Source organism: Triticum aestivum, chromosome 3A (genome assembly GCF_018294505.1).
Source record: "Triticum aestivum cultivar Chinese Spring chromosome 3A, IWGSC CS RefSeq v2.1, whole genome shotgun sequence".
NCBI classification, from domain to species: domain Eukaryota; kingdom Viridiplantae; phylum Streptophyta; class Magnoliopsida; order Poales; family Poaceae; genus Triticum; species Triticum aestivum.
This window is the reverse complement of record NC_057800.1, coordinates 441,151,044-441,178,239: the sequence shown is the minus strand read 5'-3', so window position 1 is coordinate 441,178,239 and position 27,196 is coordinate 441,151,044. Positions and strand designations below refer to the sequence as shown.

The window sequence follows — 27,196 nt, the reverse complement described above, 5'->3', positions numbered from 1 at the left end:
CGGCCGAAGGCCTAAGCGGGGCAGGATTGTACCAATTTTAGAATCAACCGCGTCTTTGCATCCGTTAAATAGTCCCACATCGTTTTCTTACAATGAAATCTACCAATTTATATATGTTATCAAGTTGAGGAACCAACAAGCCGCCTCAAAAATCAACAACCAGGGAGATTGGGATTGTAGCGACGAAGAGATGTACTCCCTCCGGTCCTTTTTAGTTTGCATCTAAGTTTTGTTTGAAGTCAAAGCATCTCTACTTTGACCGAATTTATAAAAAAAGTATTAACATTTATGATGCCAAATCAATTTTGTTAGATTGATTACGAAATGTAGTTTCATGAAATATATATTTGGTATGGTAGATATTGATATTTTTTAATATATATTTGGTCAAACTTTGCAAAGTTTGACTTGACCCAAATTTAATATGCGGAGTAAAAAGGACCGGAGGGAGTACATTGTGTGCAATGAAATGAGGAGCCAATGGAAGAATGACCCGATGAAAAGTAGACTAATAATTTTTTTTTCCTCCATAGTGCTTCTATGCACCACTTCTTCCGGTTGTCATGTCTCATATCAAGATCTTTTCTTATGTATAGCACACATGCACATGGGATAACTCATAATGCAATATCTCAATTACTTATGCAATTTGATTGAGCTTTCCGACAAGATTGCCAATGAAAAAAAAACAAGGTATAGAAAAAAAATTAATCATATTTTCAGTTGTTGGTCATGAAATCGGTCACAACGTTTAACCTAATGATTCTTCCGTCCTGTGTCACACTACATATGTCTCGCATTAAATGCGGATAATTAATACACCTTTATGGGTGGATAACACCTACAATAGTGGAAGTCGGAATAAAACTTTGAAAATTGCAAACCAAATAATGTGTACATTTTGTAAAGATGGTCTGGCTGAAACTATAATTATTTTTCATGTTCTGAATAATTAACATGGGATGTAAATCAAATCATCGCACTTGTGTTTTAGGACATTCTTATTCGGTAGGGGTGTGGAATGATTATTTTTTATACCAAACAAAAAAAACACAATAAAAATAATCTTTCCCTAATAATAAAGCACATGTTGAGTCTCTCGGGTTCATCGTCACAATGCGCTTCTTTCCGTAAGTTTACGCTTTTACTTTGAATTTAAAACATATAGGCGAGGTGGTACTAAAAAACTGTTCATTGGTCGCGTACGTCAATTCATATGAGTCGTTGTTTTTAGTCCCTCCGGCTCGCTCGACTGGGCCGTGTTGATCATTCCTGTCAACCGCCTGATGACTGAACTGGGCCTGGTCAAAAGGAAAAAAAACGATGCAAAAAATACTTCACGTGAGTTTCCAACCCACGACCAAGGCCATCCGTCCGGAAGAACAACACCAACTCAGCTGGTCTGTTTTGTTTCAACTCAAAAAAAAAGTTGGTATGTTTTGTTCTGCAAAATTGTGTCCCTGTAGATATAATATTCCCACATCGCTTCTTTGCACCCTATCTTATCAATTTTCATACATCGGCGGACTTGTCTTAGCAAAAGTCAATAAACAAAAGATGAAAACCGAACGAAAGAATTAACCCGGAAGTGGGAAGAGGGAGCAAGGAATAAATAACGAACGTTGGAGGAATTTGGCCAGAAGAAAGAAGGTCGGCAAGGCAAGGGGGAGGCGTTTTGGCTCCCGGGTGCATTTGCACCCGGATGAATAGTATCCCAAAAAAACAAATTAAATGTTTTCAAAAAATTCTGAAAAAAATTGTAGATGATCGTGTTGGTGTCGCAAACATGCTTGACAAAATTCACGCGGAACGGAGCAGCGGTGTTTCGTCGGCAAAAAAAACAAATTTGGGGTGACATTTTAGATTGACATTTGGTATTTGATTTGTTTTTGCGCAAGCCAAAATGATTGACATTGTTGTCAAAATTTGCAGGTCGCATTTATATGTGACAAAGATGAGCAAAAAATTTTGTCTCAATTTTTTCAACATTTGAAGATATTAAAAGTGGGCCCGGATGCAAATGCACCCGGGAGCCGAATTGATTTTCCGGGCAAAGATGCAGATACCCCCAGTTAGTAAACAATGTTGTGGCAAACTCGACTAGCCCCTGTTGTGTGTAGGAATCAAAGTTGATTGTGTTGTTAAATTATCCCACCTCGCTCCCTTACATACAATATACCCAACTTATATACGTCTCTCAGTTCCCTCGATATTAGGAAGAGGTATCGAGGATTATGACAGAGAAGAGACCTTGGAAGGAAGAGAGGCTAAGGAAGGAAATATGTATGTAGAGGCTAAGAAAGGAAAGAGGTGGCTAAGCTAAGGAAGGGAAAACAAGGAAGGAAAGAGACGATAAATATGGGCTGCTGGAAAGAGAGGATAATTAACTTTCTAAATATAATATGGACTGCTATTATGTGGGCTATTAAATGATTCATGAAGACGTGAATAATTTAAGGACGGCGTATATGCATGTTGATTCACGTTGCCTGTTGTGATGCCCTGATCAATGGATGAAAAATAGCTGGAGGGAGTAAGAGAAGAGGATGTGAATAATTCAAACTCGCCAGGTTGAAAGGCTCAAGATAGAAAAACGTGAGTGGTGTTGATTTTTTTAGTTGACTTGGAAAATAACTCAACTCCATGCTTTAAAGTCTCAAGAAAAAAACATGAAGAGGTTTTGGTGCTGATCGTTGTTAACTGAAGTTGGATTTGGTATTTGTTTATGTCCTTCACAGACTGGTAAAGTGGTACTAACTATTACCCGACATAAAAAGCAGAAAGGAAACGAACACCATCCATAGTCCAAATTGGATACGACATTTTTGGACTAACATATTTACACGTGTTAGCACACTCGCGGGAAGCATGATAATAACTACTACGACAAAAAGCTAGAAAAGAAATGAACACCATTCATAGTCCAAATAGGATTGCACATTGTTGGACTAACATTATGTACACAGGTTAGCACACACGCGGGAAGCATATATACCTAGATGGCCTGTGAAGTATACGGCGAAGATTTATACATGCAAGCAGAAAACAAGACAACTGTCTTTAGGTATATACAAAATAAATTGTCTTCATAGAAGGTGCATGTCTTATATATCCCGAAAAAGTATGGAAGCGTTTTCCCGCTACTGATTATTGTCAATCCTTATGAGGGACGATCCATGGACTAGGTGCGAGGAGTAGATTGCGCAGGGCGGCCCTTACGCCAACTTGATGTGATTATAGTTTTTAAAATTTTAAACATCCCCTTGCATTAGTACACTTCAATGACATGTGTGTCGTGCAGTGGCCGAGCTGATCGCCTCAGGATTGACAACTTTCGAACGTGTTATGATCAAGTGGACAATGCCGAAACTATCAACAAGGGCGGAAGAAGTACAAGAGGTGGCAGGGGTGTGGCGGCATGTTGAAATATATGACGTCGCCTGTGGAAGTCTTGAGATATGGTTATTGAGTTAATTAAGGGCATGCAATATTTTTTCTTCCGTTGCAACGCACGGGCATATGTGCTAGTATTAAAAAAAGAAATTCTCTTGGTTCGTTTCTAAGCATTTAGATTTTGCCGCTATAGTTTGGTTATTGAAGATCCGTGTTGCGTATCTAGCACAGAACCTTGTCAGTCCGAGCGTCTAGAGTTCGATTCCCACGTCTAGCGCTCGATTTTTTGACGTTTTTCCACCTCGTCAAGTTCAACCGCAATATGAGCCGGCCCAAGTGAACCAGGGCGTTTCAGCGAGGCAGGGTGCTTCGCTCGCTTATCATTTTCTGCCCAGCTGCGGAGAGCCACAGCCTATTTTGTTTTTCCTGTTTTCTGTTATCATTTTCTGCTTTATTTTTGACCTTTTCTTTATACTTTCAAATATTATATATATATATATATATATGTATGTATATATTACAAAAACACATTTTTAAATGCACATTTGATTTTTTTGAATAAGTATTAAAAATGTTGAAAACGAATTTGAAAAATGTTAAATAAGTATTAAAAATTCTGAATAATTTGAAAAAGGTTGACTAAGCTTTAATTTTATTTGAATGGATATATGAAAAATATTGAATAATTATTTGAAAAATGTTGAAAAAGTATTTGAAAAATATTGAATAAGTATTCAAAATGTTGAATAAATATTTGAAAAATATTGAACGAGTATATGAAAAATGTTGAGCAAGTTTTTGAAAATGTTGAACAAGTTTTTGGAAAATGTTGAATAAGCTTTGGGACAATGTTGAACCTGTATACAAAAAATCTTCATAACTTATTAAAAATTGTTTTTGACATATACAAAAATGTAGAGTGAAAATAAAAACAAACAAAGGAAATACAAAAAATGGAGAAAAAGCCAAAAAAAACAGAGAATAACTAGTGAAAACCCCGGCTTGTTTCGAGTTAAAAAGACCAGCCTTCAGATTTGTGACAAACATGCGCTTAGCACATTGGCTAGTCGCACCTCCTTTGAATCCCGAAGAGCAGGGTTCAAATCCGGGCGCTCACCATTTCTCCTGTCCTTTTTTCTTCATTGACTGCCAGCGAATGGGCCGGCGTAATCACCCTTAAGCGAGCACAGGGGGTACGTCTCACTGAAGGGGTCTACTAATTGGGCCGGCCCATTCGCGTGGAGATAATGAACAAAAAAGGAGAAGAGAAAATGTGGGGTGCCGATGAGTATGGAACCCTGCTCTCCCGGCTAGCCACCTGTTCTTCTAGGCAAGTGCTTGTGATATATATGTTGAGCGACGGTTGTTGACGCCAAACAAGCCGCATTATTCATTTTATTCTCTGTTTTATTTTCAGTTTTTTCTCTCTCCGTTTTTCTCTGTTTTCATTGTTTTTTTCTTTCCTTTCCATCTTTGTTGTCTTTCTTTATTTTTTGTTTTTCTTCTCCATTTTCCGTTTGGCTCTCTTTTTTCTTCTTCTCAATTTTTGGTTTTTATTTTTAGTTTTTTTGTTTGTTTTCGTTTTCACTCTACATTTCATAGATGTCAAAAACATTTGTTTAATAACTGATCAACATTTTTTGTTTACACGTTCAACATTGTCTGAACCCTTATTTCAACATTTTTGAAATGCTTTCTCAAAATTTTAATAATTATTCAACATTTTTTATTTTTCAAATACATGTTCAACATTTTTCTAATACTCATTCGACATTTTTTAATACTTATTCAACATTTTCAAAAACTTGTTCAACATTTTTCAAACACTTGTTCGACAATTTTTAATACTTATCCAATTTTTTTAAATACTTGTTCAATATTTTGAATACTTATTCAAAATTTTCTAATACATGTTCAACATTTTCAAATACTTGTTCAATATTTTTCATATACTGGTTCGACATTTTAAAATACTTATTCAACATTTTTCAAATTCTTATTTGATATTTTCAAATACTTATTCAACATTTTTCATATACTCATTCAACATTTTTAATACTTCTTCAAGATTTTCAAATACTTGCGCAACATGTTTAATATTTTTTCAACATTTTCAAATACTTATTTTAACATTTTTGGAATTCTTGTTCAACATTTTTAAATGTTTTTATAGAGTATTTTTATAATATATATATTTAGAATATTTTGTAGTATAAACAAAAGTAAACAAAAAAAGCAAAGAAGAAAAACATAAAACCGAGAACAGAAAAAAGGAGGCTGGAACTTACCGCGCAGCTGGGCCACGGCCTATGTATAGTTCTGCGACGCGAGAGGCTGCCTTCGTCTTGACTCTTGCGTAACGCGAGAAATAGGGGTGATCGGTCAACCAGCGCCTTGCGCGTTAAATAGGAGGTCTCAAGATTTGGCGGGAACGGGCGAACCAATATGTGATTAGATGATTGTTAGAGGGACTATGGTATCACTAGCCCATCAGGGTTCAAATCATGGTGCTCGCATTTATTTCTGAATTTATTTCAAAATTTTCGGCGATGCGCATTCAGTGGGAGGAGACGTTCCCGTCGACGATGAGGCGCTTACGGTGACTTCGTAAATCTCAAGATGATATGCCGGCTCAGTCTTTCGGAGATGCTCATAGGGGTAGGATACGCGTGTGTGCGTTCATCCCTATGTGTCTTTGCGGTGACTTCGTATATAAGCGCTTGTGTCTTTACAGATGTTCAAAGAAAAGGATTTGGTGGGAATGACACAGGCGTGGGCGAGCCAACCCTTTTTTTTATGCCAATCCAAACAACGACCAAATGTTGTGGGTTACCTCAAAACAAATGGAAAAAAGAAATCATGCGCGCTAGCCAATTTATTTGGTATGGTACACTTTGGCTCTAAACACAGCCAAACTTGCAGAGTTTAGCAGTTAACTCCAGTAAACAATGAGGTTGGCGCAATGGCGCCGGTTCCCCCCTACGGCCGCCCTCATTTCTCGCCCCCTTGCAGAAGCTGCTCTCTTCCTCCCATCCAAGAAAAGCACCAGAAAAACGAAACACACAAAAAAAATCTGACCGAGGAAAACGAAGAAGGCGCAACGACATTACACCCCGCCCGTCTTCCTCGCAAGGCGAGGCGCATTCCGTCGTCTCCATTGGCGCGCTCCACGCTGCTTCCACCTGCCGCCCGTCCCGCCGATGCCGTTCTGAGAGCCTGGCTGCCGACCACGCCGACGCACGGGAACATGATGCCATTGTTTCTTCTATAGGGTCCCTCTCGGAGCGCGTCGGCATCGGCAACGACTCAGTTCAACGCGCGGCTTTATCATGCCGCGCATTCTCGTGGAATCGGTCGAACACTTGGCCACTGCCCCCGTAGTAGGGGGTCCTCCGCCCCCCCCGCCGAAGTCTTCAGCCTCACCGCCGACGCCGGCACGGTCATCGCCTCCGCCGCCCACACCGCCACCTAAGTCCCCGCCCCCGTCCTCTCCACCTCCTGCGTCTTCCGGCAACAATCAGAGTGCGAATTTGCCTCCAGGGTCGCCTCCGGCAAAGAAGTCTCCTGCATCGTCCCCACCTCCTCCGGCTTCGCCTCCGCCCTCAACTCCGCCGGCAAGCCGGTCACCACCACCCTCTTCTCCCCCGCCATCGCCGCCTTCGCAACAATCGTCGCCGCCACCAGCGCAATCGACGCCACCGTCGCCTGGTGTATCAACTCGGCCATCGCCAGGGGCAACGACATCGCCGTCGCAGCAATCACCTCCGAAAGCGACGACCTCACCACCGGCGTCGCCACCACCATCGCAACCAAAGAACCCAGCACCAGCCACCCCAACCCCTTCACCTCCCCTCAATGCGAAGTCAGCCACGAAACCTCCCGCCGGTGCAGGAACATCGCCCCCACCGATTGAAACGCCTGGGACGCCCACATCAGTACCGGCCGCAGCAGGTCAGGTGCCGGCGGCTCCAGGGACCCCTTCAGCTGCCTCACTGTTGCTGCCTTCGAGCATTATGCCGGCCTCCAGGCCTCCTCCTGGCACGTGGCAGAGCCCTCCCGGTCCGGCCGTCGCGAGGGCGAGCCCACCGTCTCTGGCACCTCCGGCGAGAGCCTTGGGTGAGAACCTGCCGATCGGGGTGATTGTTGGGGTCGCCGTGGCCGGGTTCCTCATGGCACTGGCGTCGCTTTTCATTGTGGCGTGCCTCAGCGACCGGGGGAAGAAGCGGCGTCCACCCATGCGCAAGAGAGGAACCATGGTCGTGCCCGCACGTGAGTCTTTCTCATGTCCACGAACAAGTTGATCGCCCGCTTACATCGGCCGCTGATACGTACGCTGGTGCATGCAGGTGCGCCGGACTCGTACCCTCCGTCCAACGGGCCGGCAGCGTCGCCGAGCGACACGAACTCGTACGAGTTCACCGGGTACAAATCGTGCTTCATGTACGACGAGCTGGCGGGGATCACGGGCGGGTTCTCGGCGGCGAACGTGATCGGCGAGGGCGGGTTCGGGAAGGTGTACATGGGCACGCTGGGCGACGGGCGGCGCGTGGCGGTGAAGCAGCTCAAGGCCGGAGGCGGGCAGGGGGAGAAGGAGTTCCGCGCGGAGGTGGACATCATCAGCCGCATCCACCACCGCCACCTGGTGACGCTGGTCGGGTACTGCGTCACCGAGAACCACCGCCTCCTCGTCTACGAGTTCGTCTCCAACGACACGCTGGAGCACCACCTGCACGGAGAAGGGCTTCCGGTGATGGACTGGCCGAAGCGGATGAAGATTGCCATCGGATCAGCCCGTGGATTGACCTACTTGCACGAAGACTGTAGGTGACACTTCGTTTGTCCGATCGTGCTGCGCCTTGTTCATAGTTAACCTGTACTGGATTAATAATTCCTGTGAGATTGTTGCGTGGCAGGCCATCCTAGGATCATACATCGGGATATCAAGTCAGCCAACATTCTCCTGGACAACGCCTTCGAGGCAAAGGTGTATATTGCAGGCAGCACAGCTGCTTCATCTTCCCTTCATGCATGTACTAGTGACGATTGATTTCGATTTCATTTCTTGGCATCATCACAGGTTGCAGATTTCGGTCTCGCTAAGCTAACCAACGACTCTATGACTCATGTCTCCACGCGCGTCATGGGCACATTCGGGTAAGCTCCTGCCTCATGCAGAACTTTGCATCTTTGCTGGTCTAGTTACTCTTCTTGGGCCGGTATATGGGCCTAGGTAGATTTCAAGCGCTCTGCTCTGCTCTGTATTTTTTATTTTTTTTTGCTCACAAGAACCGCCTTGGCCTCAGAATGTCATGTTAACAACAGGTACATGGCGCCGGAGTACGCATCAAGCGGGAAGCTGACGGACAGATCCGACGTGTTTTCGTTTGGGGTGGTGCTCTTGGAGCTTATCACTGGGCGGAAGCCTGTAGATTCGTCTCAACCCCTAGGAGAAGAAAGCTTAGTTGAATGGGTACGTACAATACATGTGGCGTGCGTCTGAACAATTGATCATGCATGTTGTGGCGCCATTCGTGAAATCAATCTGTGTATTAATTCGTGGCAGGCTCGGCCTCTCCTGGTGGATGCGCTGGAGACGGACGACTTCAGGGAAATCGCCGACCCTGCCCTAGAGTGCAGGTACTCCAAGATCGAGATGCGGAGGATGGTGGAGGCGGCCGCCGCTTGCATTCGCCACACCGTCACCAAGAGACCGAGGATGGTGCAGGTAGCGCCACTAGCATCAGATGAATCTTCTTACCGATCGAGCTTACACTACGTAGCTGCTATATGCTATAGTTGGTGAGATGAAATTCGTGTTGCGTCGAACTAGGTGTGGCGATCGCTGGACGTGGACGGCGGCTCGACGGACCTGACCAACGGCGTCAAGCTCGGGCACAGCACCGCGTACGACTCAGGGCAGTACTCGGCGGACATCGAGCTCTTCCGGCGGATGGGGTTCGAGGCCGACCTCGACACCGCCGAGTACGGCTTGTCCGACGGCGGACTGGTTCCGGGAGGCAACAGCGGACAGCAGCTGGACGGTGAGGCCCATCAAATCAACCAGCTCGGATCGCCGGCCGGCCGGTTAAATCCTCCTGCAACGCTGCATAGAACGCCATAGCACGACGACGGCGGATTACGGAAGGCGGAGCAGAAGCTGAACGCCATAGCACGACGACGGCGGATTACGGAAGGCGGAGCAGAAGCTGGCGTGATCAAGCGTGCCGTGCTGCAGCACGCGAGCGCTTCATCTTGGGGACAGGTTGCTAAGCTTTGGTGTTTGTGTTGTTGTGTGCGCCTGTACGTATCGCCTCTAATAGAACAAAGCTTGGCATTTGCGTATCCTAGAAAGGAAAACAAGATTGGCATTTGCATCTCAACTGATGACAACCTTCGCCGATATATACGCACATGTATGTTCGCCGTCGCAGATACCAGGGTGAATTGCAGATTTCTCGGAAGTTGGTTCTAAAAAATGAGTACTCTAAGCCGGTGCCTAGACCTAAACCAGTGCCAAACGATTTTCTAGAGCCTATGATTTCCCCGACTTTTATCAAAGGTGTTATATTTGTGTCGAATATTATGTACGCAAGGGGTTACGTGGACTTGGAGTTGTAATTGGTGTGGTTAGGTATTAATTGTGTAGGAGTCCGACACTTGTATCCCAGGCCTCTTATATACGGAGGGACACCACACGTTGTAACCCATGACGACTTGATAGCAACAGGTACGCGGGGGAGCCGACGGCTTGTGCGGCGCCCGGGCGGCCGGTGTTGCGGTATCTTGGGGAGGAGCGCCCGTAGTCAATGCCCGGGGATGTAGCCATATCGATGAACCTCGTTAACAAATATCGTGCCTCGGCGTCGTCTGTGATCTTGCATTAGCGTTTTATTCTAACAAATGGTATCAGAGCAAGGTTGCGATCGGACCGACGTAGTGGCTGTTGAAGATGTTGCGGAGACGACGGATTCGGCTTGCGATCAGACCGGCGAACAGGTGGGGGACGGCTGAGGGAGTCCTGAATTAGGGGGGACAGCCGGACTATATCCTTTGGCCGGACTATTGGACTATGAAGATACAAGATTGAAGACTTCGTCTCGTGTCCGAATGGGACTCTCCTTGGCGTCGAAGGCAAGCTTGACAATACGGATGTGTAGATCTCCTCCCTTGTAATCGACTCTGTGTAACCCTAGCCCCCTCCGGTGTCTATATAAACCGGAGGGTTTAGTCCGTAGGACAACAGACAATCAATCATACCATAGGCTAACTTCTAGGGTTTAGCCTCTATGATCTCGTGGTAGATCAACTCTTGTAATACTCATATCATCAAGATCAATCAACCAGGACGTAGGGTATTACCTCCATTGAGAGAGCCCGAACCTGGATAACCATCGTGTCCCCCGCCTCCTGTTACTATCCGCCTTAGACGCACAGTTCGAGACCCCCTACCCGAGATCCGCCGGTTTTGACACCGACATTGGTGCTTTCATTGAGAGTTCCACTATGTCGTCATTATAAGGAGGGATGGCTCGTCTCGTTGTCAAGAACAACATCACCTCTGGGAGAGCCCTGGCTGTAAGCCAAACTCTCCGACTAGGCGGCTTCGTCATGACTGCTGGTACGTCTCCAACGTATTTATAATTTTTGATTGCTCTATGCTATATTATCTACTGTTTTGGACATTATTGGGCTCTATTATCCACTTTTATATTATTTTTAAGACTAACCTATTAACCGGAGGACCAACCCAGAATTGTTGTTTTTGCCTATTTTAGGGTTTCGAAAAAAGGAATATTAAACGGAGTCCAAACGAAATGAAACCTTCGGGGACGTGATTTTCTCGCCAAACAAGATCCAGGAGACTTGTACCCTACGTCAAGCAACCAACAGGGAGGCCACGAGGTAGGGGGTGCGCCTACCCCCCAGGCGCGCCCTCCACCCTCGTGGGCCACCTGTTGCTCCACCGACGTACTTCTTCCTTCTATATATACCTACGTACCCCCCAAACGATCAGATACAGAGCCAAAAACCTAATTCCACCGCAGCAACCTTCTGTAACCACGAGATCCCATCTTGGGGCCTGTTCCGGAGCTTCGCCGGAGGGGGCATCCATCACGGAGAGCTTCTACATCAACACCATAGCCTCTTCGATGAAGTGTGAGTAGTTTACCTCAGACCTTCGGGTCCATAGTTATTAGCTAGATGGCTTCTTCTCTCTTTTTGGATCTCAATACAATGTTCTCCCCCTCTCTTGTGGAGATCTATTCGATGTAATCTTCTTTTTGCGATGTGTTTGTTGAGACCGATGAATTGTGGGTTTATTATCAAGATTATCTATGAACAATATTTGAATCTTCTCTGAATTCTTTTATGTATGATTGGTTATCTTTGCAAGTCTCTTCGGATTATCAGTTTGATTTGGCCTACTAGATTGATTTTTCTTGCAATGGGAGAAGTGCTTAGCTTTGAGTTCAATCTTGCAGTGTCCTTTCCCAGTGACAGTAGGGCCAGCAAGGCACGTATTGTATTGTTGCCATCGAGGATAACAAGATGGGTTTTTTATCATATTGCATGAATTTATCCTTCTACATCATGTCAACTTGCTTAAGGCGTTACTCTGTTTTCATGAACTTAATACTCTAGATGCATGCTGGATAGCGGTCGATGAGTGGAGTAATAGTAGTAGATGCAGGCAGGAGTCGGTCTACTTGTCTCGGACGTGATCCCTATATACATGATCATACCTAGATATTGTTGTAACTATGCTCAATTCTGTCAATTGCTCAACAGTAATTCGTTCACCCACCGTAATATACTTATGCTCTTGAGAGAAGCCACTAGTGAAACCTATGGCCCCCGGGTCTATCTTCGTCATATTAATCTTCCAATACTTAGTTATTTCCTTCGCTTTTTAGTTTGCTTTTATTTTACTTTGCATCTTTATTGTAAAAATACCAAAAAATATTATTCTATCATATCTATCAGATCTCACTCTCGTAAGTGGCCGTGAAGGGATTGACAACCCCTTATCGCGTTGGTTGCAAGGAGTTATTTGTTTTGTGCAGGTACGCGGGACGCGCGCGCAGCCTCCTACTGGATTGATACCTTGGTTCTCAAAAACTGAGGGAAATACTTACGCTACTATGCTGCATCATCCTTTCCTCTTCAAGGAAATCCAACGCAGTGCTCAAGAGGTAGCAACCGCCCGCTCGACCGTTGCACCGATGATGACTTCTTGGGTCATCGAAAATAGCCTGCACGTCGGCTCGAAATTCACCAAGCAGATGGATCCAATGGAGCTCTCCTATTTGAACGAGCTCTTGGGTCGCATCGCCGCTCTGGGAGTCGTTACGGACTACGATCGGATTGGGCTTAAACCCGACCAAAGAAAGATTAACTCTCCGCCGATCACCCATCAGATAGCGGTGGTGGAGGAGCAATGCGGCGATTCTCCCTCTATCCTGAGGACGAACTATGTCCGGATTCCCGAGCTCTTCGAGCCGGATACCCATCCACGTGAGGACATCGCCCTAACCCTGAACCTAGAATCAGGCAGCATGCCGAACCTACGGGGCAACATCCCGGATCCCAAACTTCCAAGATCGGAAACTCCCCCACCCCTGGGTCTCAGATTGGGTCAAGGTCTGGACTTAAATCCACCCACCCACCCAGATATAAACGATCTTTCCCACATTAGGCAAGAGCCCCAAGGGACAGTAGATCACTATTGGGCCAGATTCCTCCTTGTAATGAACAAGGTCAAGGACTGTCGCGAGGAAGATGCAATTTCGTTCTTTTGCAACAATTGCACGGATAAGGGAATTCTCAATGCCATAAGTCGCCGTTACATAGCACACTTCGCTGACTTGGCGGCCATAGTACGGAAGTACTGTGCGATGGAAAGCGCCTGGAAAACCCAAACAAAATTTTGGGATAACCTGGCTCTGACAAAAACCCCCAGTCCGAACTAAAAGGGTGCACTCTCATAAGTCGCCCGACTCAATTACAAAGAAGCAAAAGCCCACTATAGGGCGTGGAACCGTATTGGAGGGATGGCTTAACGGGCCGTGCAAAACTCATAGTACAGCGGATACCATACCAACACACAGCCTTAGAGCATGTTGGGTACTCCGGCAGGTGGCCAAAAGCGGTGAGGATCTCCTCATTCAAAACACTGCAGAGCACCATCCTGTGGATAGCAATACAGTATTGACAATCTTCGAGACCTTCGCCTCAAATAATAGGCGTAAGCGAGCACTCCGCAGCCTTGCCGAAGTCTGCCACGTGGCAGCAATAAATCCATGGAGTGACACGACTATCACCTTCAATGCCAGTGACGAACCTAAATTCCGAACAGCCCGAGCACCAGCCGCCTTGGTCCTCAGTCCAATTGTGGACGGCTTTCGGCTTACTAAAGTGCTCATGGATGGCGGCAGCGGATTAAACCTCATTTATGAGGAGACTCTTCAAAAAAATGGAAATAGACAGAAACCGTATTGAGCAAAGCAGCACGACCTTCCGAGGAATCATCCCCAGTCGGGAGGCACGTTGCGCTGAGAAAATCACACTAGATGTGGTATTCGGCACTCCCGAGAATTACAGGTCCGAAGAAATTACATTCCAGGTGGCCCCGTTCAGTAGCGGATACCACGCCCTTCTAGGGCGGGAGGCATTCACGATCTTCCAAGCCATACCCCATTACGGGTACATGAATGTAACGCCCTAAGACCGGAGCTTCAGGTGCCTTCCATGATTCCTGGATTTCGTCGTGTGACTTGTTTGGTCCGTTGCATTTCATCTTTGCATCATGTGCATTGCATCATGTCATCATGCAACCCGTTTTAAAACTCACTAAATAAATTTCATGGATCTTCGGTCCATTTAATCCGAGGGAATTCACATGGTGATTCTCTTTAATACATATCCTCTCGATATTTAGAGAGCTATAGTAAATATTTCCATTCGTTTGGATTTACCGCAAACACACTTGCAAAATATCCCAATGCCTTTGTCCCATGCATCATCTCCTTCTCTTTTCCTTCTAGTTCCTTTCTTTTGCAAGTGCCACTTTCCCCTTCTCTATTAATGTTCATTCTTTTCCTATAAATTCTCGACCATGCCTTCAACCTCTCTGTCAAATTTCAGATCCTTTGGAGTTGTTTTGGTTAGGTTCAAAAATGCCTCAAGTTTGAATCATATTTAAACTTGTTTTATTTTTCTACCTCTAAAGATATCCAAGGCAATTTTATCAAATAGAGTATAGTTCCAGAAGTTTGAGGATATTTTTATATCTGAAAAACTTCTCTTCTAGCTCCCTGACCTTTTGCTTTTATTGAAACTGTTTATTTTTATAAACAGAGGGTAATGAAAAAGAAAAAGGTTTTCCTGGATTGGGCCTCCCTAGGCAAATTTCCGCGCCAGCCCACCGGATTCACCCACAGCTAGTCCGGCCTCTTGGACCTCCCAGGCCCAGCCACCAGTGGCCCAAGGCCCGCTCTCTCCCCCCTGTAACCCTAGCGATCCCCTCGCATCTCCCCTCACTCCCTCGTTCCTCCCCGCGCCGCCAGGAGAGGACGCACGCGCCGCATCTCCTCTCGACCCGATTCCCATCTCCTTCCCTCTCTTCTCTCGTGCACGGGGCCGCAGATCACATCGCCCGATCCCCATCCCTCGACCTCACCACCCAGCGGCGACCAAAGCTGGGGCGCCACCCACCTCCCTCCGTCGGCAAGCTTCAGCACTGGGACCTCTCCGTACCCTTGCCCGTTCCACCTCGCAGCCGCTTGCCAGGACCCATGGCGCCGCCATCCAGGACCCATGGTGCCGCCTGCTGCTCCCTTCATCGACGCCTGCGCATCGCCCCGTGTTTGCCGATGTCTTCAACCTCCCGAGGTCCTCCCGTACCTCTGCCGCGCCGGCCTGTGATGTCGTCGCCGAGCTCCACCAGGACCACGTCGGCGCCCCGCCTCCAAGTCTACCGCCGCCAGCGCCCTGCAGCTCCCGCCGTTCTTCTTCAGCCTCCTCCGTGCCAAGTCCAGGGGCTCGTCACCTCCAGCGCCTCTACATGTCCAAGCCCCTACCCCTGCCTCCACTACGACCCAACCGCTCGCCTCCATCACGTCCTTCCTGCAACTCCACACGCCGTGCGCGAGCGCCGGGAGCACCCTCACGCGACGACCGGAACCGTGCCAAGTCGTTGCCTCTTTGCATCTGTGCTATGTTGCCATGGATGCATGCAACCGTGGAATCAATCCCAAGCGTCAACTACCAGGACACTACGAAACCTGAATCGCCAAGACCGGACCCGTCAAGTACCCCTTCGGATTCGTCAAGAACCTCACGTACAACTACACCCGATGATGCGACAAGTACCCCGACAACGTGTACATCTATGCCGCCAAGACCGGACCACAAGTACCCCGACGTCGCGTGTACCACTACCGTCACCCCGAAGACGTTGGAGCCATCAAGTACCTCTCCGAATGAATGTGAACGACTACCGTCGCAAGAACGGGACCGAAAAGTCTGAAGACCCGAAGTACCACGACACCGATGACATGAACGTCTACGGAAACTCGTGCAACGATAAACATGTACCACTACCGTCGCCGAGATCGCGAGAACCTCTACCGCCGACCCTAGAGCGTGCGAGGACGACTACTTCCTCTACTTCCTCTACGAACTCGAACCGCTCCGAGTATGCACCTGGAGGGTATAACCACCGAGACGATGACCCGTGGACGAAAGCATGTGTTGTATGAGATGCATGTTTGTTGTTTTCGCCCGTGAACGTTAGTGGTTCCTCCTCGTTGCCATGCCGTTGTTGACTCGTGGGAACCCGGTAACTGGGATCACCCCACCATCTTTTGCACACTCCCGCCACACTTTCTTTTGCACCGACGTTCTCAATGAGTTGTCGGAACCGGAACGTTACAGTGGCACCGTTTCGTTATCATCGCCGTGGCACCCCTTTCTTTCTACTACGGTGACAAATGCCTTATAATGCTCTTGTCAACTTTTAATAAAAATTGCATAAACTTGTTCATGTCATCCGCATCATGATAACAACAATTAAAATGTTTAAATTGTTGTTGCAATAAATTACTAATGCATATGGGGATTTACCGGATTTGTTGTTTGTTATATCCGGCCCCATTTAAATTGTTTAGATGATATAGTTTTGTTATGCTTCATCTCTTGCCATGTTAATCAACATTTAATATTGTTGAGTACCTAACCGAGAGTGAACTAAATAAGGCATGTGGTGTTTCGTCAATATGCAACTCGTTGCATATTGAGCTCCACTTAATTTGTAGTGTTGTTCGTGCACTTTGCCATGCCATGCTTCATTAAACCGGACATGCATCATACTTGATTGTGCATCATGCCATCTTCATGTCGTGGTTGTTTACTATGTTGTGTGTTTCTTTCCAGTGTTGCTTCTTCGGGTTGGTTCCGGTAACGTCGTGTTGTGAGGATCCGTTCATCTACGTCCGTTTGTCTTCTTCATGGACTCGTTCTTCTTTCTTGCGGGATCTCAGGCAAGATGATCATACCCTCGAAATCACTTCTATCTTTGCTTGCTTAGATGCTCGCTCTTTTGCTATGCCTATGCTGCGATACCTACCACTTGCTTATCATGCCTCCTATATTGTTGAACCAAGCCTCTAACCCACCTTGTCCTAGAAAACCGTTGTTTGGCTATGTTACCGCTTTGCTCAGCCCCTCTTATAGCGTTGTTAGTTGCAGGTGAAGATTGAAGTTTGTTCCTTGTTGGAACATGGAGATGTTGTTCCTTGTTGGAACATGTTTTACTTGTTGGGATATCACAATATATCTTATTTAATTAATGCATCTATATACTTGGTAAAGGGTGGAAGGCTCGGCCTTATGCCTGGTGTTTTGTTCCACTCTTGCCGCCCTAGTTTCCGTCATATCGGTGTTATGTTCCCGGATTTTGCGTTCCTTACGCGGTTGGGTTATAATGGGAACCCCTTGACAGTTCACTTTGAATAAAACTCCTCTAGCAATGCCCAACATTGGTTTTACCATTTGCCACCTAGCCTCTTTTTCCCTTGGGAGTCGCGCTCCTGAGGGTCATCATTATTTTAACCCCCCCGGGCCAGTGCTCCTCTGAGTGTTGGTCCAAACTAGAGCCCCTTGCAGCGCCACCTCGGGGAAACTCGAGGGCTGGTTTTAGTTGTATGGACTGCTCATCTGAGTGTGCCCTGAGAACGAGATATGTGCAGCTCCTATCGGGATTTGTCGGCACATTCGGACGGTGTTGCTGGACTTGTTTTACCATTGTCGAGGATGTCTTGTAGAACCGGGATACCGAGTCTGATCGGAATGTCTCGGGAGGAGGTCTATTCCTTCGTTGACCGTGAGAGCTTGTCATGGGCTAAGTCGGGACACCCCTGCAGGGATTTGAACTTTCGAAAGCCGTGCCCGCGGTTATGGGCAGATGGGAATTTGTTAACGTCCGGTTGTAGGAAACCTGAAGTTGACCTTAATTAAAATACATCAACCGCGTGTGTAACCGTGATGGTCTCTTCTCGGCAGAGTCTCGGAAGTGAACACGGTGTTGGAGTAATGCTTGACGTAGGTTGTTTTAGGATCACTTCTTGATCATAGATTTCTCGAACGTGCTTTGCCTTCTCTTCTCGCTCTCTTTTGCGTATGTTAGCCACCATATATGCTAGTCGCTTGCTGCAGCTCCACCTCATACCTTTACCTTAACCATAAGCTTAAATAGTCTTGATCGCGAGGGTGCGAGATTGCTGAGTCCCCGTGGCTCACAGATACTTCCAAAACCAGCTTGCAGGCGCCGATGAGTCCATGCAGATGACGCAACCAAGCTCAGGAGGAGCTCGATGAAGATCTTGTCCTTTGTGTTGTTTCGTTCTAGTTGATCAGTAGTGGAGCCCAGTTGGGGCCGATCGGGGACCTTGTCGCATTTGGGGTTCTTCTTTTATTTTGGTTCCGTAGACGGACCTTGATTGTATTTGGATGTTGTAATGCTTTATTCATGTAATTGTGTGAAAAGTGGCGATTGTAAGCCAACTATGTATCTTTTTCCCCTATTGTATTACATGGGTTGTGTGAAGATTACCTCACTTGCGACATTGCTTTCAATGCGGTTATGCCTCTAAGTCGTGCTTCGACACGTGGGAGATATAGCCGCATCGAGGGCGTTACAATGAAGCTCAAAATGCCCGGGCCCAATGGAATCATCACTCTACCTAGTGATCCAGACATAGCACTCCGCGCCGAGAACAAAACAGTCTCACTGGCCCACGAGGCATTATCCGAAGCCCTTGCGGCGGAGGAATTAACTGCACTGCGCTCCACAGTGGACAGGGATGACGTGATACTCGACAAAAGATCCAAGTCCACCTCTTTTAAACCAGCGGATGAAATAGTCAAATTCCTAGTCCATCCAATGGACCCCACAAAAACATCATCCATCGGGGCACAGTTAAACCCCGCTGTAAACGCCGCATTACGGGAGTTCCTGCGCGAGAATTGGGACATATTCGCCTGGCATTGTTCAGACATGCCAGGAATCCCACGCTGGCTGGCCGAGCATAGCCTTAACATTCTAAAAGGATTCAAGTTGGTCAAGCAGACCCTTCAACGTTTCTCTGAACCTAAGCGACAAGCCATGGGAGAGGAGCTAGCCAAGTTACTGGAGGCCGGATTCATTAGAGAAATAAAACATCCGGACTGGCTAGCAAACCTGGTAATGGTACCAAAGAAGGACAAATCCTGCCGCCTATGCGTCGACTTCAAGGACCTTAATAAGGCTTGCCCAAAGGATCCCTTCCCCCTCCCTCGCATCGATCAAATTATCGACGCCACCGCAGGACACGACTCATTGTGCTTCCTTGACGCATACTTCGGTTACCACCAAATTAAGATGGCGGAGTCCGATCAAGCCGCAACGACATTTATCACTCCATACGACCCCTTCTGTTTTAACACAATGCCCTTCGGGCTCAAAAATGCCAGTGCAGCGTACCAACACATGATTCAGACATGTCTGAAAAAGCAGATCGGCAAAACAGTGGAGGCATTCGTAGACGATGTGGTCGTTAAAACCAGACACGTCGACTCCTTAATAGACGACTTGAGGCTCACGTTCGACAATCTCCGAACATACGACATTAAGCTCAATCCGGAAAAATGTGTTTTCGGCGTACCCGCCGGAAAGCTCCTGGGCTTTGATGTCTACTACACAACCTTCTTCTTGTAGACGTTGTTGGGCCTCCAAGTGCAGAAGTTTGTAGGACAGTATCAAATTTCCCTCAAGTGGATGACCTAAGGTTTATCAATCTGTAGGAGCCGTAGGATGAAGATGGTCTCTTTCAAGCAACCCTGCAACCAAATAACAAAGAGTCTCTTGTGTCCCCAACACACCCAATACAATGGTAAATTGTATAGGTGCACTGGTTCGGCGAAGAGATGGTGATACAAGTGGTATATGGATGGTAGATAAAGGTTTTTGTAATCTGAAAATATAAAAACAGCAAGGTAACTAATGATAAAAGTGAGTGTAAACGGTATTGCAATGCTAGGAAACAAGGCCTAGGGTTCATACTTTCACTAGTGCAAGTCCTCTCAACAATAATAACATAATTGGATCACATAACTATCCCTTGATACGTCTCCAACGTATCTACTTTTCCAAACACTTTTGTTCTTGTTTTGGACTCTAACTTGTATGATTTGAATGGAACTAACCCGGACTGACGTTGTTTTCAGGAGAATTGCCATGATGTTGTCTTATGTGCAGAAAACAAAAGTTCTCGGAATGACCTGAAACTCCACGGAATATCTTACAATAAATAATAAAAAATCCTCACCAAAGATGAAGACCATGGCGCTCACACCCTGTCCACAAGGGTGGGGGGCGCCCCCCCCCTAGGGCGCGCCCCCTACCTCGTGGGCCCCCTCGAGACCTCCCGACTCCAACTCCAACTCTATATATCTGCTTTCGGGGAGAAAAAAAATAAGAGAGAAGAAATCATCGCGTTTTACGATACGGAGCCTCCGCCAAGCCCTAAAACCTCTCGGGAGGGCTGATCTGGAGTCCGTTCGGGGCTCCGGAGAGGGGGATTCATCGTTGTCGTCATCATCAACCATCCTCCATCACCAATTTCATGATGCTCACCGCCATGCGTGAGTAATTCCATCGTAGGCTTGCTGGACGCTGATGGGTTGGATGAGATCTATCATGTAATCGAGTTAGTTTTGTTAGGGTTTGATCCCTAGTGTCCACTATGTTCTGAGATTGATGTTGCTATGACTTTGCTATGCTTAATGCTTGTCACTAGGGCCCGAGTGCCATGATTTCAGATATGAATCTATTATGTTTTCATCAATATATGAGTGTTCTTGATCCTATCTTGCAAGTCTATAGTCACCTATTATGTGTTATGACCCGTTAACCCCGAAGTGACAATAATCGGGATACTTACCGGTGATGACCGTAGTTTGAGGAGTTCATGTATTCACTATGTGTTAATGCTTTGTTCCGGTTCTCTATTAAAAGGAGGCCTTAATATCCCTTAGTTTCTGTAAGGACCCCACTGCCACGAGAGGGTAGGACAAAAGATTTCATGCAAGTTCTTTTCCATAAGCACATATGACTATGTTTGGAATACATGCCTACATTCTATCAATGAACTAGAGCTAGTTCTGTGTCACCCTAGGTTATGACTGCTACATGATGAACCGCATCCGCCATAATTCTCCATCACTAATCCATTGCCTACGAGCTTTCCATATATTGTTCTTCGCTTATTTACTTTCCCGTTGCTATTGCTATCATCACTACAAAATACCAAAAACACTACTTTTACTACTGTTACCTTTTGCTACCATTACCACAACTATCATATTACTTTGCTACTAAATACTTTGTTGCAGATATTAAGTTTCCAGGTGTGGTTGAATTGACAACTCAGCTGCTAATACTTGAGAGTATTATTTGGCCCCCCTTGTGTCGAATCAATAAATTTGGGTTGAGTACTTTACCCTCGAAAACTGTTGCGATCCCCTATACTTGCGGGTTATCAATACTATTTTCTGGCGTCGTTGCCGGGGTGCATAGCTCTATTCTTTGAGTCACTTGGGATTTATATCTGCTTATCATTATGAAGAACTTGAAAGATCTAAGAACCAAGATTTATCTCTCAACTACGAGGGGAGGTAAGGAACTGCCATCTAGCTCTGCACTTGATTCACCTTCTGTTTTGAGTAAGCTTGCGACACCTAAAACTGCTTCTGCTATTCATTCTGATATGTCTCATGTTATTGATGATGCTACTTCTGCTATACATGATACTTATGATGAAACTACTTGTATGCTTGATACTACCGTGCCACTTGGTGAATTTCTTGATGAACAACTTGCTAGGGCTAGAGAGATTGAAAATATTGAATCTGATAATACTGATGAAAGTGATGATGAAGAATCACTTGTTATTCCCGAGGGTTATATTTTTGATCAAGAAGCCTCTTTAGCTATTTTAGCTTGCAAAGATAGAAACGAACTTAAGAGGTTATTAGCTAAATGGAGCAAGCAATCTCTAAATGCTAGAATGAATGCTGACCCTGCTTTTGCTACTTCACCTATCTGTGTTACCGATAAGGATTATGAATTCTTTGTTGATCCTGATATAATTACTTTGGTTGAATCTGATCCTTTTCATGGTTATGAATCTGAAACTGTTGTGGCACATCTTACTAAATTAAATGATATAGCCACCCTGTTCACGACTGATGAGAGAACTCGTTACTTTTATATCCTTAAAATATTTCCGTTCTCATTAAAGGGTGATGCTAAGATATGGTTTAATTCTCTTGATCCTGGTTGTGTGTGAAGTCCCCAGGATATGATTTATTACTTCTCTGCTAAATATTTCCCTGCTCATAAGAAACAAGCTGCTTTAAGGGATATATATATAATTTTGTGCAAATTAAAGAAGAGAGTCTCCCACAAGCTTGGGGGAGGCTTCTCCAATTACTTAATGCTTTGCCTGATCATCCTCTTAAGAAAAATGAAATACATGATATCTTTTATAATGGACTAAACGATGCTTCCAGAGATTACCTGAATAGTTGTGCTGGTTCTGTTTTCAGGGAAAGAACGCCGGATGAAGCTGAAATTCTATTGAATAATATGTTGATAAATGAAAATAATTGGACACCTTCGGAGCCAATTCCTGAGCCTATTACTAAACCAACTCCGAAGAAGAGGGGTATTCTATTTCTCAGTCCCGAAGATATGCAAGAGGCAAAGAAATCTATGAAAGAAAAAGGTATTAAAGCTGAAGATGTTAAGAATTTACCTCCTATTGAAGAAATACACGGTCTTAATTTACCGCCTGTTGAAGAAACATATGATCTTGATCCATCACCTATTGAAGAAACTCATGGTCTTGATAACCCAACACAAGTAGTAAAGGTAAATTCTCTCTATAGATATGATAAAGATGAAATCCCATTTACTAAGTTTGCTAGCCCATGCTTAGATGAGTTTGATAAATTTATGGCTAAGCAAAAAGATTTTAATGCTTATTTTGGTAGACAATTGAAATACAATTCAAATATGCTTGAACACTTGGGTGATTATATGGCTAATGTTAAAGGTGAACTTAAACTTATTAGTAAACATGCTTCTATGGTTACCACTCAAGTGGAACAAGTACTTAAAGCTCAAAATGATTTGCTCAATGAATTAAATAGTAAAGATAATGATTATGCTGTTAAAGTGGCTACTAGAACTGGTAGAATGACTCAGGAACCTTTGTATCCTGAAGGCCACCCTAAGAGAATTGAGCAAGATTCTCAGAGAAATAAAATTGATGCACCTAGTTCTTCTAAAAAGAAGAAAAAGAAAAATGATAGAGCTGTGCAAACTTCTAGTGAACCTATTGCTGAACCACCTAATAATCCAAATGATATCTCTATGTGTGATCCTGAAACACAATATGGCAATGAACATGAACCTAATGAAAATGTTAATGATGATGTTCATAATGATGCTCAACCTAGTAATGATAATGATGTAGAAATTGAACCTGTTGTTGATCTTGATAACCCACAATCAAAGAATCAACGTTATGATAAGAAAGACTTTGTTGCTAGGAAGCATGGTAAAGAAAGAGAGCCTTGGGTTCAGAAACCCATGCCTTTCCTCCCAAACCATCCAAGAAAAAGGATGATAAGCACTTTGAGCGCTTTGCTAAAATGATTAGACCTATCTTTTTGCGTATGCGATTGACTGATATGCTCAAAATGAATCCTTATGCTAAGTACATGAAAGATATTGTTACAAATAAAAGAAAGATACCAGAAGCTGAAATTTCCACCATGCTTGCTAATTATACTTTTAAGGGTGGAATACCAAAGAAACTTGGAGATCCAGGAGTACCTACTATACCATGCTCCATTAAAAGAAACTATGTTAAAACTGCTTTATGTGATCTTGGAGCCGGTGTTAGTGTTATGCCTCTCTCTTTATATCGTAGACTTGACTTGAATAAGTTGACACCTACTGAAATATCTTTGCAAATGGATGATAAATCAACTGCTATACCTGTCGGCATTTGTGAGGATGTGCCTGTTGTGGTTGTAAACGTTACTATTTTAACAGACTTTGTTATTCTTGATATTCCCGAGGACGATAGTATGTCTATTATTCTTGGAAGACCTTTTCTTAATACTGCAGGGGCTGTTATTGATTGCAACAAATGCAATGTCACTTTTCATAATGAGCATACAGTACATTTTCTGAGGAAACAACCTCAAGTTCATAGTATCAATTCTATCGGAAAAATTCCATCGATTATATTTGGAAGTTTTGAATTTCCTCTTCCTACTGTCGAGAAGAAATATGATATACTTATTATTGGGGATGTGCATATCCCCGTTGAGGTAACCTAGTGTTATTCGAAATTTCACCGGTTTCATGTTAATCGGAGTGAGTTTGTTAACAAGACTTGATCAACCTTGTTAGTGGATTCCTTTTGATGAGCATGAGAAGGATGAAACTAGAAGCACAACCTTCTGTACCCTCTCTATACTTTCTATTATTTAGTTGAAATAAAGTAAAAATAAATATTTGTCTGTCTGTTATCTGATTATCTGTGCAATATAAAAATACCTCGAAAATAAAATTCTCCAAATGCCCTGAAACTTAAATATGATTTTTTTCTAGAATATTTGAGGATTTATGGAACAGAGAACCCACCAGAGGGGCCAACCACCTTGCCACGAGGGTGGAGGGCGCGCCCCCTGCCTCGTGGGCCCATGGTGGCCCTCCTCCACTTATCCTTTCACCCATACTCTTCTTCTTCCTCCCACAAACACGAAAAACCAACTCAAGCACGAGTTCCAGCCCTCTTTGCTGCCATTTTCAATCTCCTTGCTCAAAGCACCTCTCACAAAACTGCTTGGGGAGATTGTTCCTTGGTATGTGACTCCTCCATTGGTCCAATTAGTTTTTGTTCTAGTGCTTTATTCATTGCAAATTTTTGCTGCTTAGGTGCCCCTGTTCTTGAGCTTGCGTGTCAAATTTATATGGTCAAAAGTAGTTTTGATGCATGATATAGGCCCTAGGCACTTGTAGGAGTGGTTGCTATCAATATTATTGAGTTTGGTTTACTTTTATTTTGAAGTTACTAAAACTTTCAGAATTTTTCAGAAAATGATGAGGATATTATTGAGGGGCCCATCGAGCCAAAGCTCGAAGGAAAAGGCACCAAAGCCTAAGTATAATTTGCCGCGCACCGCGGAGATTCGGGCGTGTGAATGGCCTTTCGATGAATTCTTGAGAGCAGCCGGGATTTATGAAGATTTTCATGAATTGGATCATAATGCAGGCCTCACCGCTTTCCTCCATGACCAATGCGATTAGTATCTCTTACTCACAAATACCTTTGTGCAAAACTTTCATTTTCATTCTAGGAACTCACCACCTACGGTGGAGTTTCATTTATATGATGAGCATAAGGAGATGTTACTTTATGATTTTTGTCGGATTTGTCCAGTCCCTTTTGAGGGCAAGACAGAAGAACCACATCGCGATGATGTGAAGGGTTTTATTGATACTATCACTGTAGGGGAAACTAGGAAAGTTTCCGGTGCACGAATCACTAGCATACATTTTCCTGTTTTACATTACTTCGCATTATTTGCTAGTCGTTGCTTAACTGGTCGCGGGAACTGTGGAAACCTTAGTATCCCTGATATTATTATTTTGCTCCAAGGTTTATACAGTGATAACACTTTTAGTATGGGCGGCATTATTGCTAAATGGTTAAGTCTGAACCGTACAAAGGGCCCCATCTTTGGAGGCATCTATGCTACACGCCTTGCTGCACATTTTAACATACCTATTAGGCATGCTGAGAAGGAAGAAAAGGTGCGGCCTCATGTTTATCTAGATTATAAAAGTATGGTGGCACATGATTTTATTGTTAAGAATAGGGCAGGAGAGCTTAAATATCAATTGTTCTTTAATAAAAATCATCCTGAGACTATTACCCTGCCTGCTCCTTCTTTGTTTGATCTATCTTCAGGCACGTACCTTGTTCCGTTGACGGCTATTCAAGCTTACCGGAACCCTGCACCACCCGAGGAGCCAGAGCCGGAACCACAATTTGATCCCTCACGACAGTCTAATTACCAGTGGGATCCGGAGATGATTGCCAGTCTGTGGCAATCGGAGCCTTCTTCTTCCTCATCGCAGTACGACCCCAACTACTATTATGGATATCCGCCAGGCTAGCCGTGGCCATAAACCAACTTAGGCCAGAAGCCTAAGCTTGGGGGAGTACGTATTTCTCACCGACATTACATTTATGTTCACACACACGCATTGCTAGATGTCGGTGTTCATACTTTTTCATTGTATCATCCATGCTAGTTTATTTCCTTTTATGCTTTCTTCTTGTGTGTTTGATAAACCTTAAGAAAAACCAAAAAAATAGTGGTAGCTTTTAATTAGTTTACTTTCCATGCTTGTAGTAGTAATTAAAAAGAAAACCCAAAAATATTTCCCGTTCTTCTTTTTGCTTGTTGGGAGCTTTCCCGTGTAAGTAGTTTTATTTCTTTTCTTTTCTTTGGGGGTCGATAGGAGAAGACCATAATGAAATTGTTGAAGTGGCTCTCATATGCATTATTGTTTATATGATAAAAGAGCCCATATTACCTTGTCTTCTCCTGTTTATTGAATGCTCACAAATTCCAGCTTAGTCCAATGCACGTGCACTCTTATTATTATTCACATCGTTCGGTCGTGCAAGTGAAAGGCAATTATGATGATATATGATGGACTGACTGAAATGAGAAAAGCTGGTACGAACTCGACCTCTTTTGTTTTTGTAATTATGATGAGTTCATCGTTCTTGATTCAGCTTGTTATGAATAAACATGTTTGCAATGACAATTAGAGATCATAGTTGCTTGTGCCATGCTTGATTAGCTATGAGTTATAATGGTTTACCTTGCGTGCCAACATGCTATTGAGATGGTTTTGATGTGGTATGATGGGGTGGTATCCTCCTTTGAATGATTTAAGTGACTTGACTTGGCACATGTTCACGCATGTAGTTGAAACAAATCAACATAGCCTTCACGATATTTATGTTCATGGTGGATTATATCCTACTCATGCTTGCATCCAATGTTTATTAATTTTAATGCATGTACATGGCTGTTGTCGCTCTCTAGTTGGTCGCTTCCCAGTGTTATGCTAGCCTTCACCTGTACTAAGCGGGAATACTGCTTGTGC

The 27,196-nt window shown here is 44.6% G+C and overlaps 1 protein-coding gene across 1 annotated transcript; it reads left to right on the top strand.

Moving 5' to 3' along the window:
• The first annotated feature begins 6,487 nt into the window (after nt 1-6,487).
• LOC123061564 (proline-rich receptor-like protein kinase PERK8) lies at nt 6,488-9,773 on the top strand. Its single transcript, XM_044484725.1, has 7 exons — nt 6,488-7,662; nt 7,740-8,213; nt 8,307-8,377; nt 8,471-8,547; nt 8,716-8,863; nt 8,957-9,118; nt 9,224-9,773. Exons 1-7 carry the CDS (start codon nt 6,723-6,725, stop codon nt 9,512-9,514), a joined length of 2,163 nt encoding a protein of 720 aa, XP_044340660.1. The 5' UTR covers nt 6,488-6,722; the 3' UTR covers nt 9,515-9,773.
• The last annotated feature ends 17,423 nt before the right edge of the window (nt 9,774-27,196 follow it).

Coding starts and splice junctions, on each gene's coding strand:
- LOC123061564 (XM_044484725.1), top strand. CDS start 6,723: ATGCCGCGCATTCTCGTGGAATCGGTCGAACACTTGGCCACTGCCCCC. Junction 8,548..8,715: donor CGCGTCATGGGCACATTCGG/GTAAGCTCCTGC, acceptor TGTTAACAACAG/GTACATGGCGCCGGAGTACG. Junction 9,119..9,223: donor AGAGACCGAGGATGGTGCAG/GTAGCGCCACTA, acceptor GCGTCGAACTAG/GTGTGGCGATCGCTGGACGT.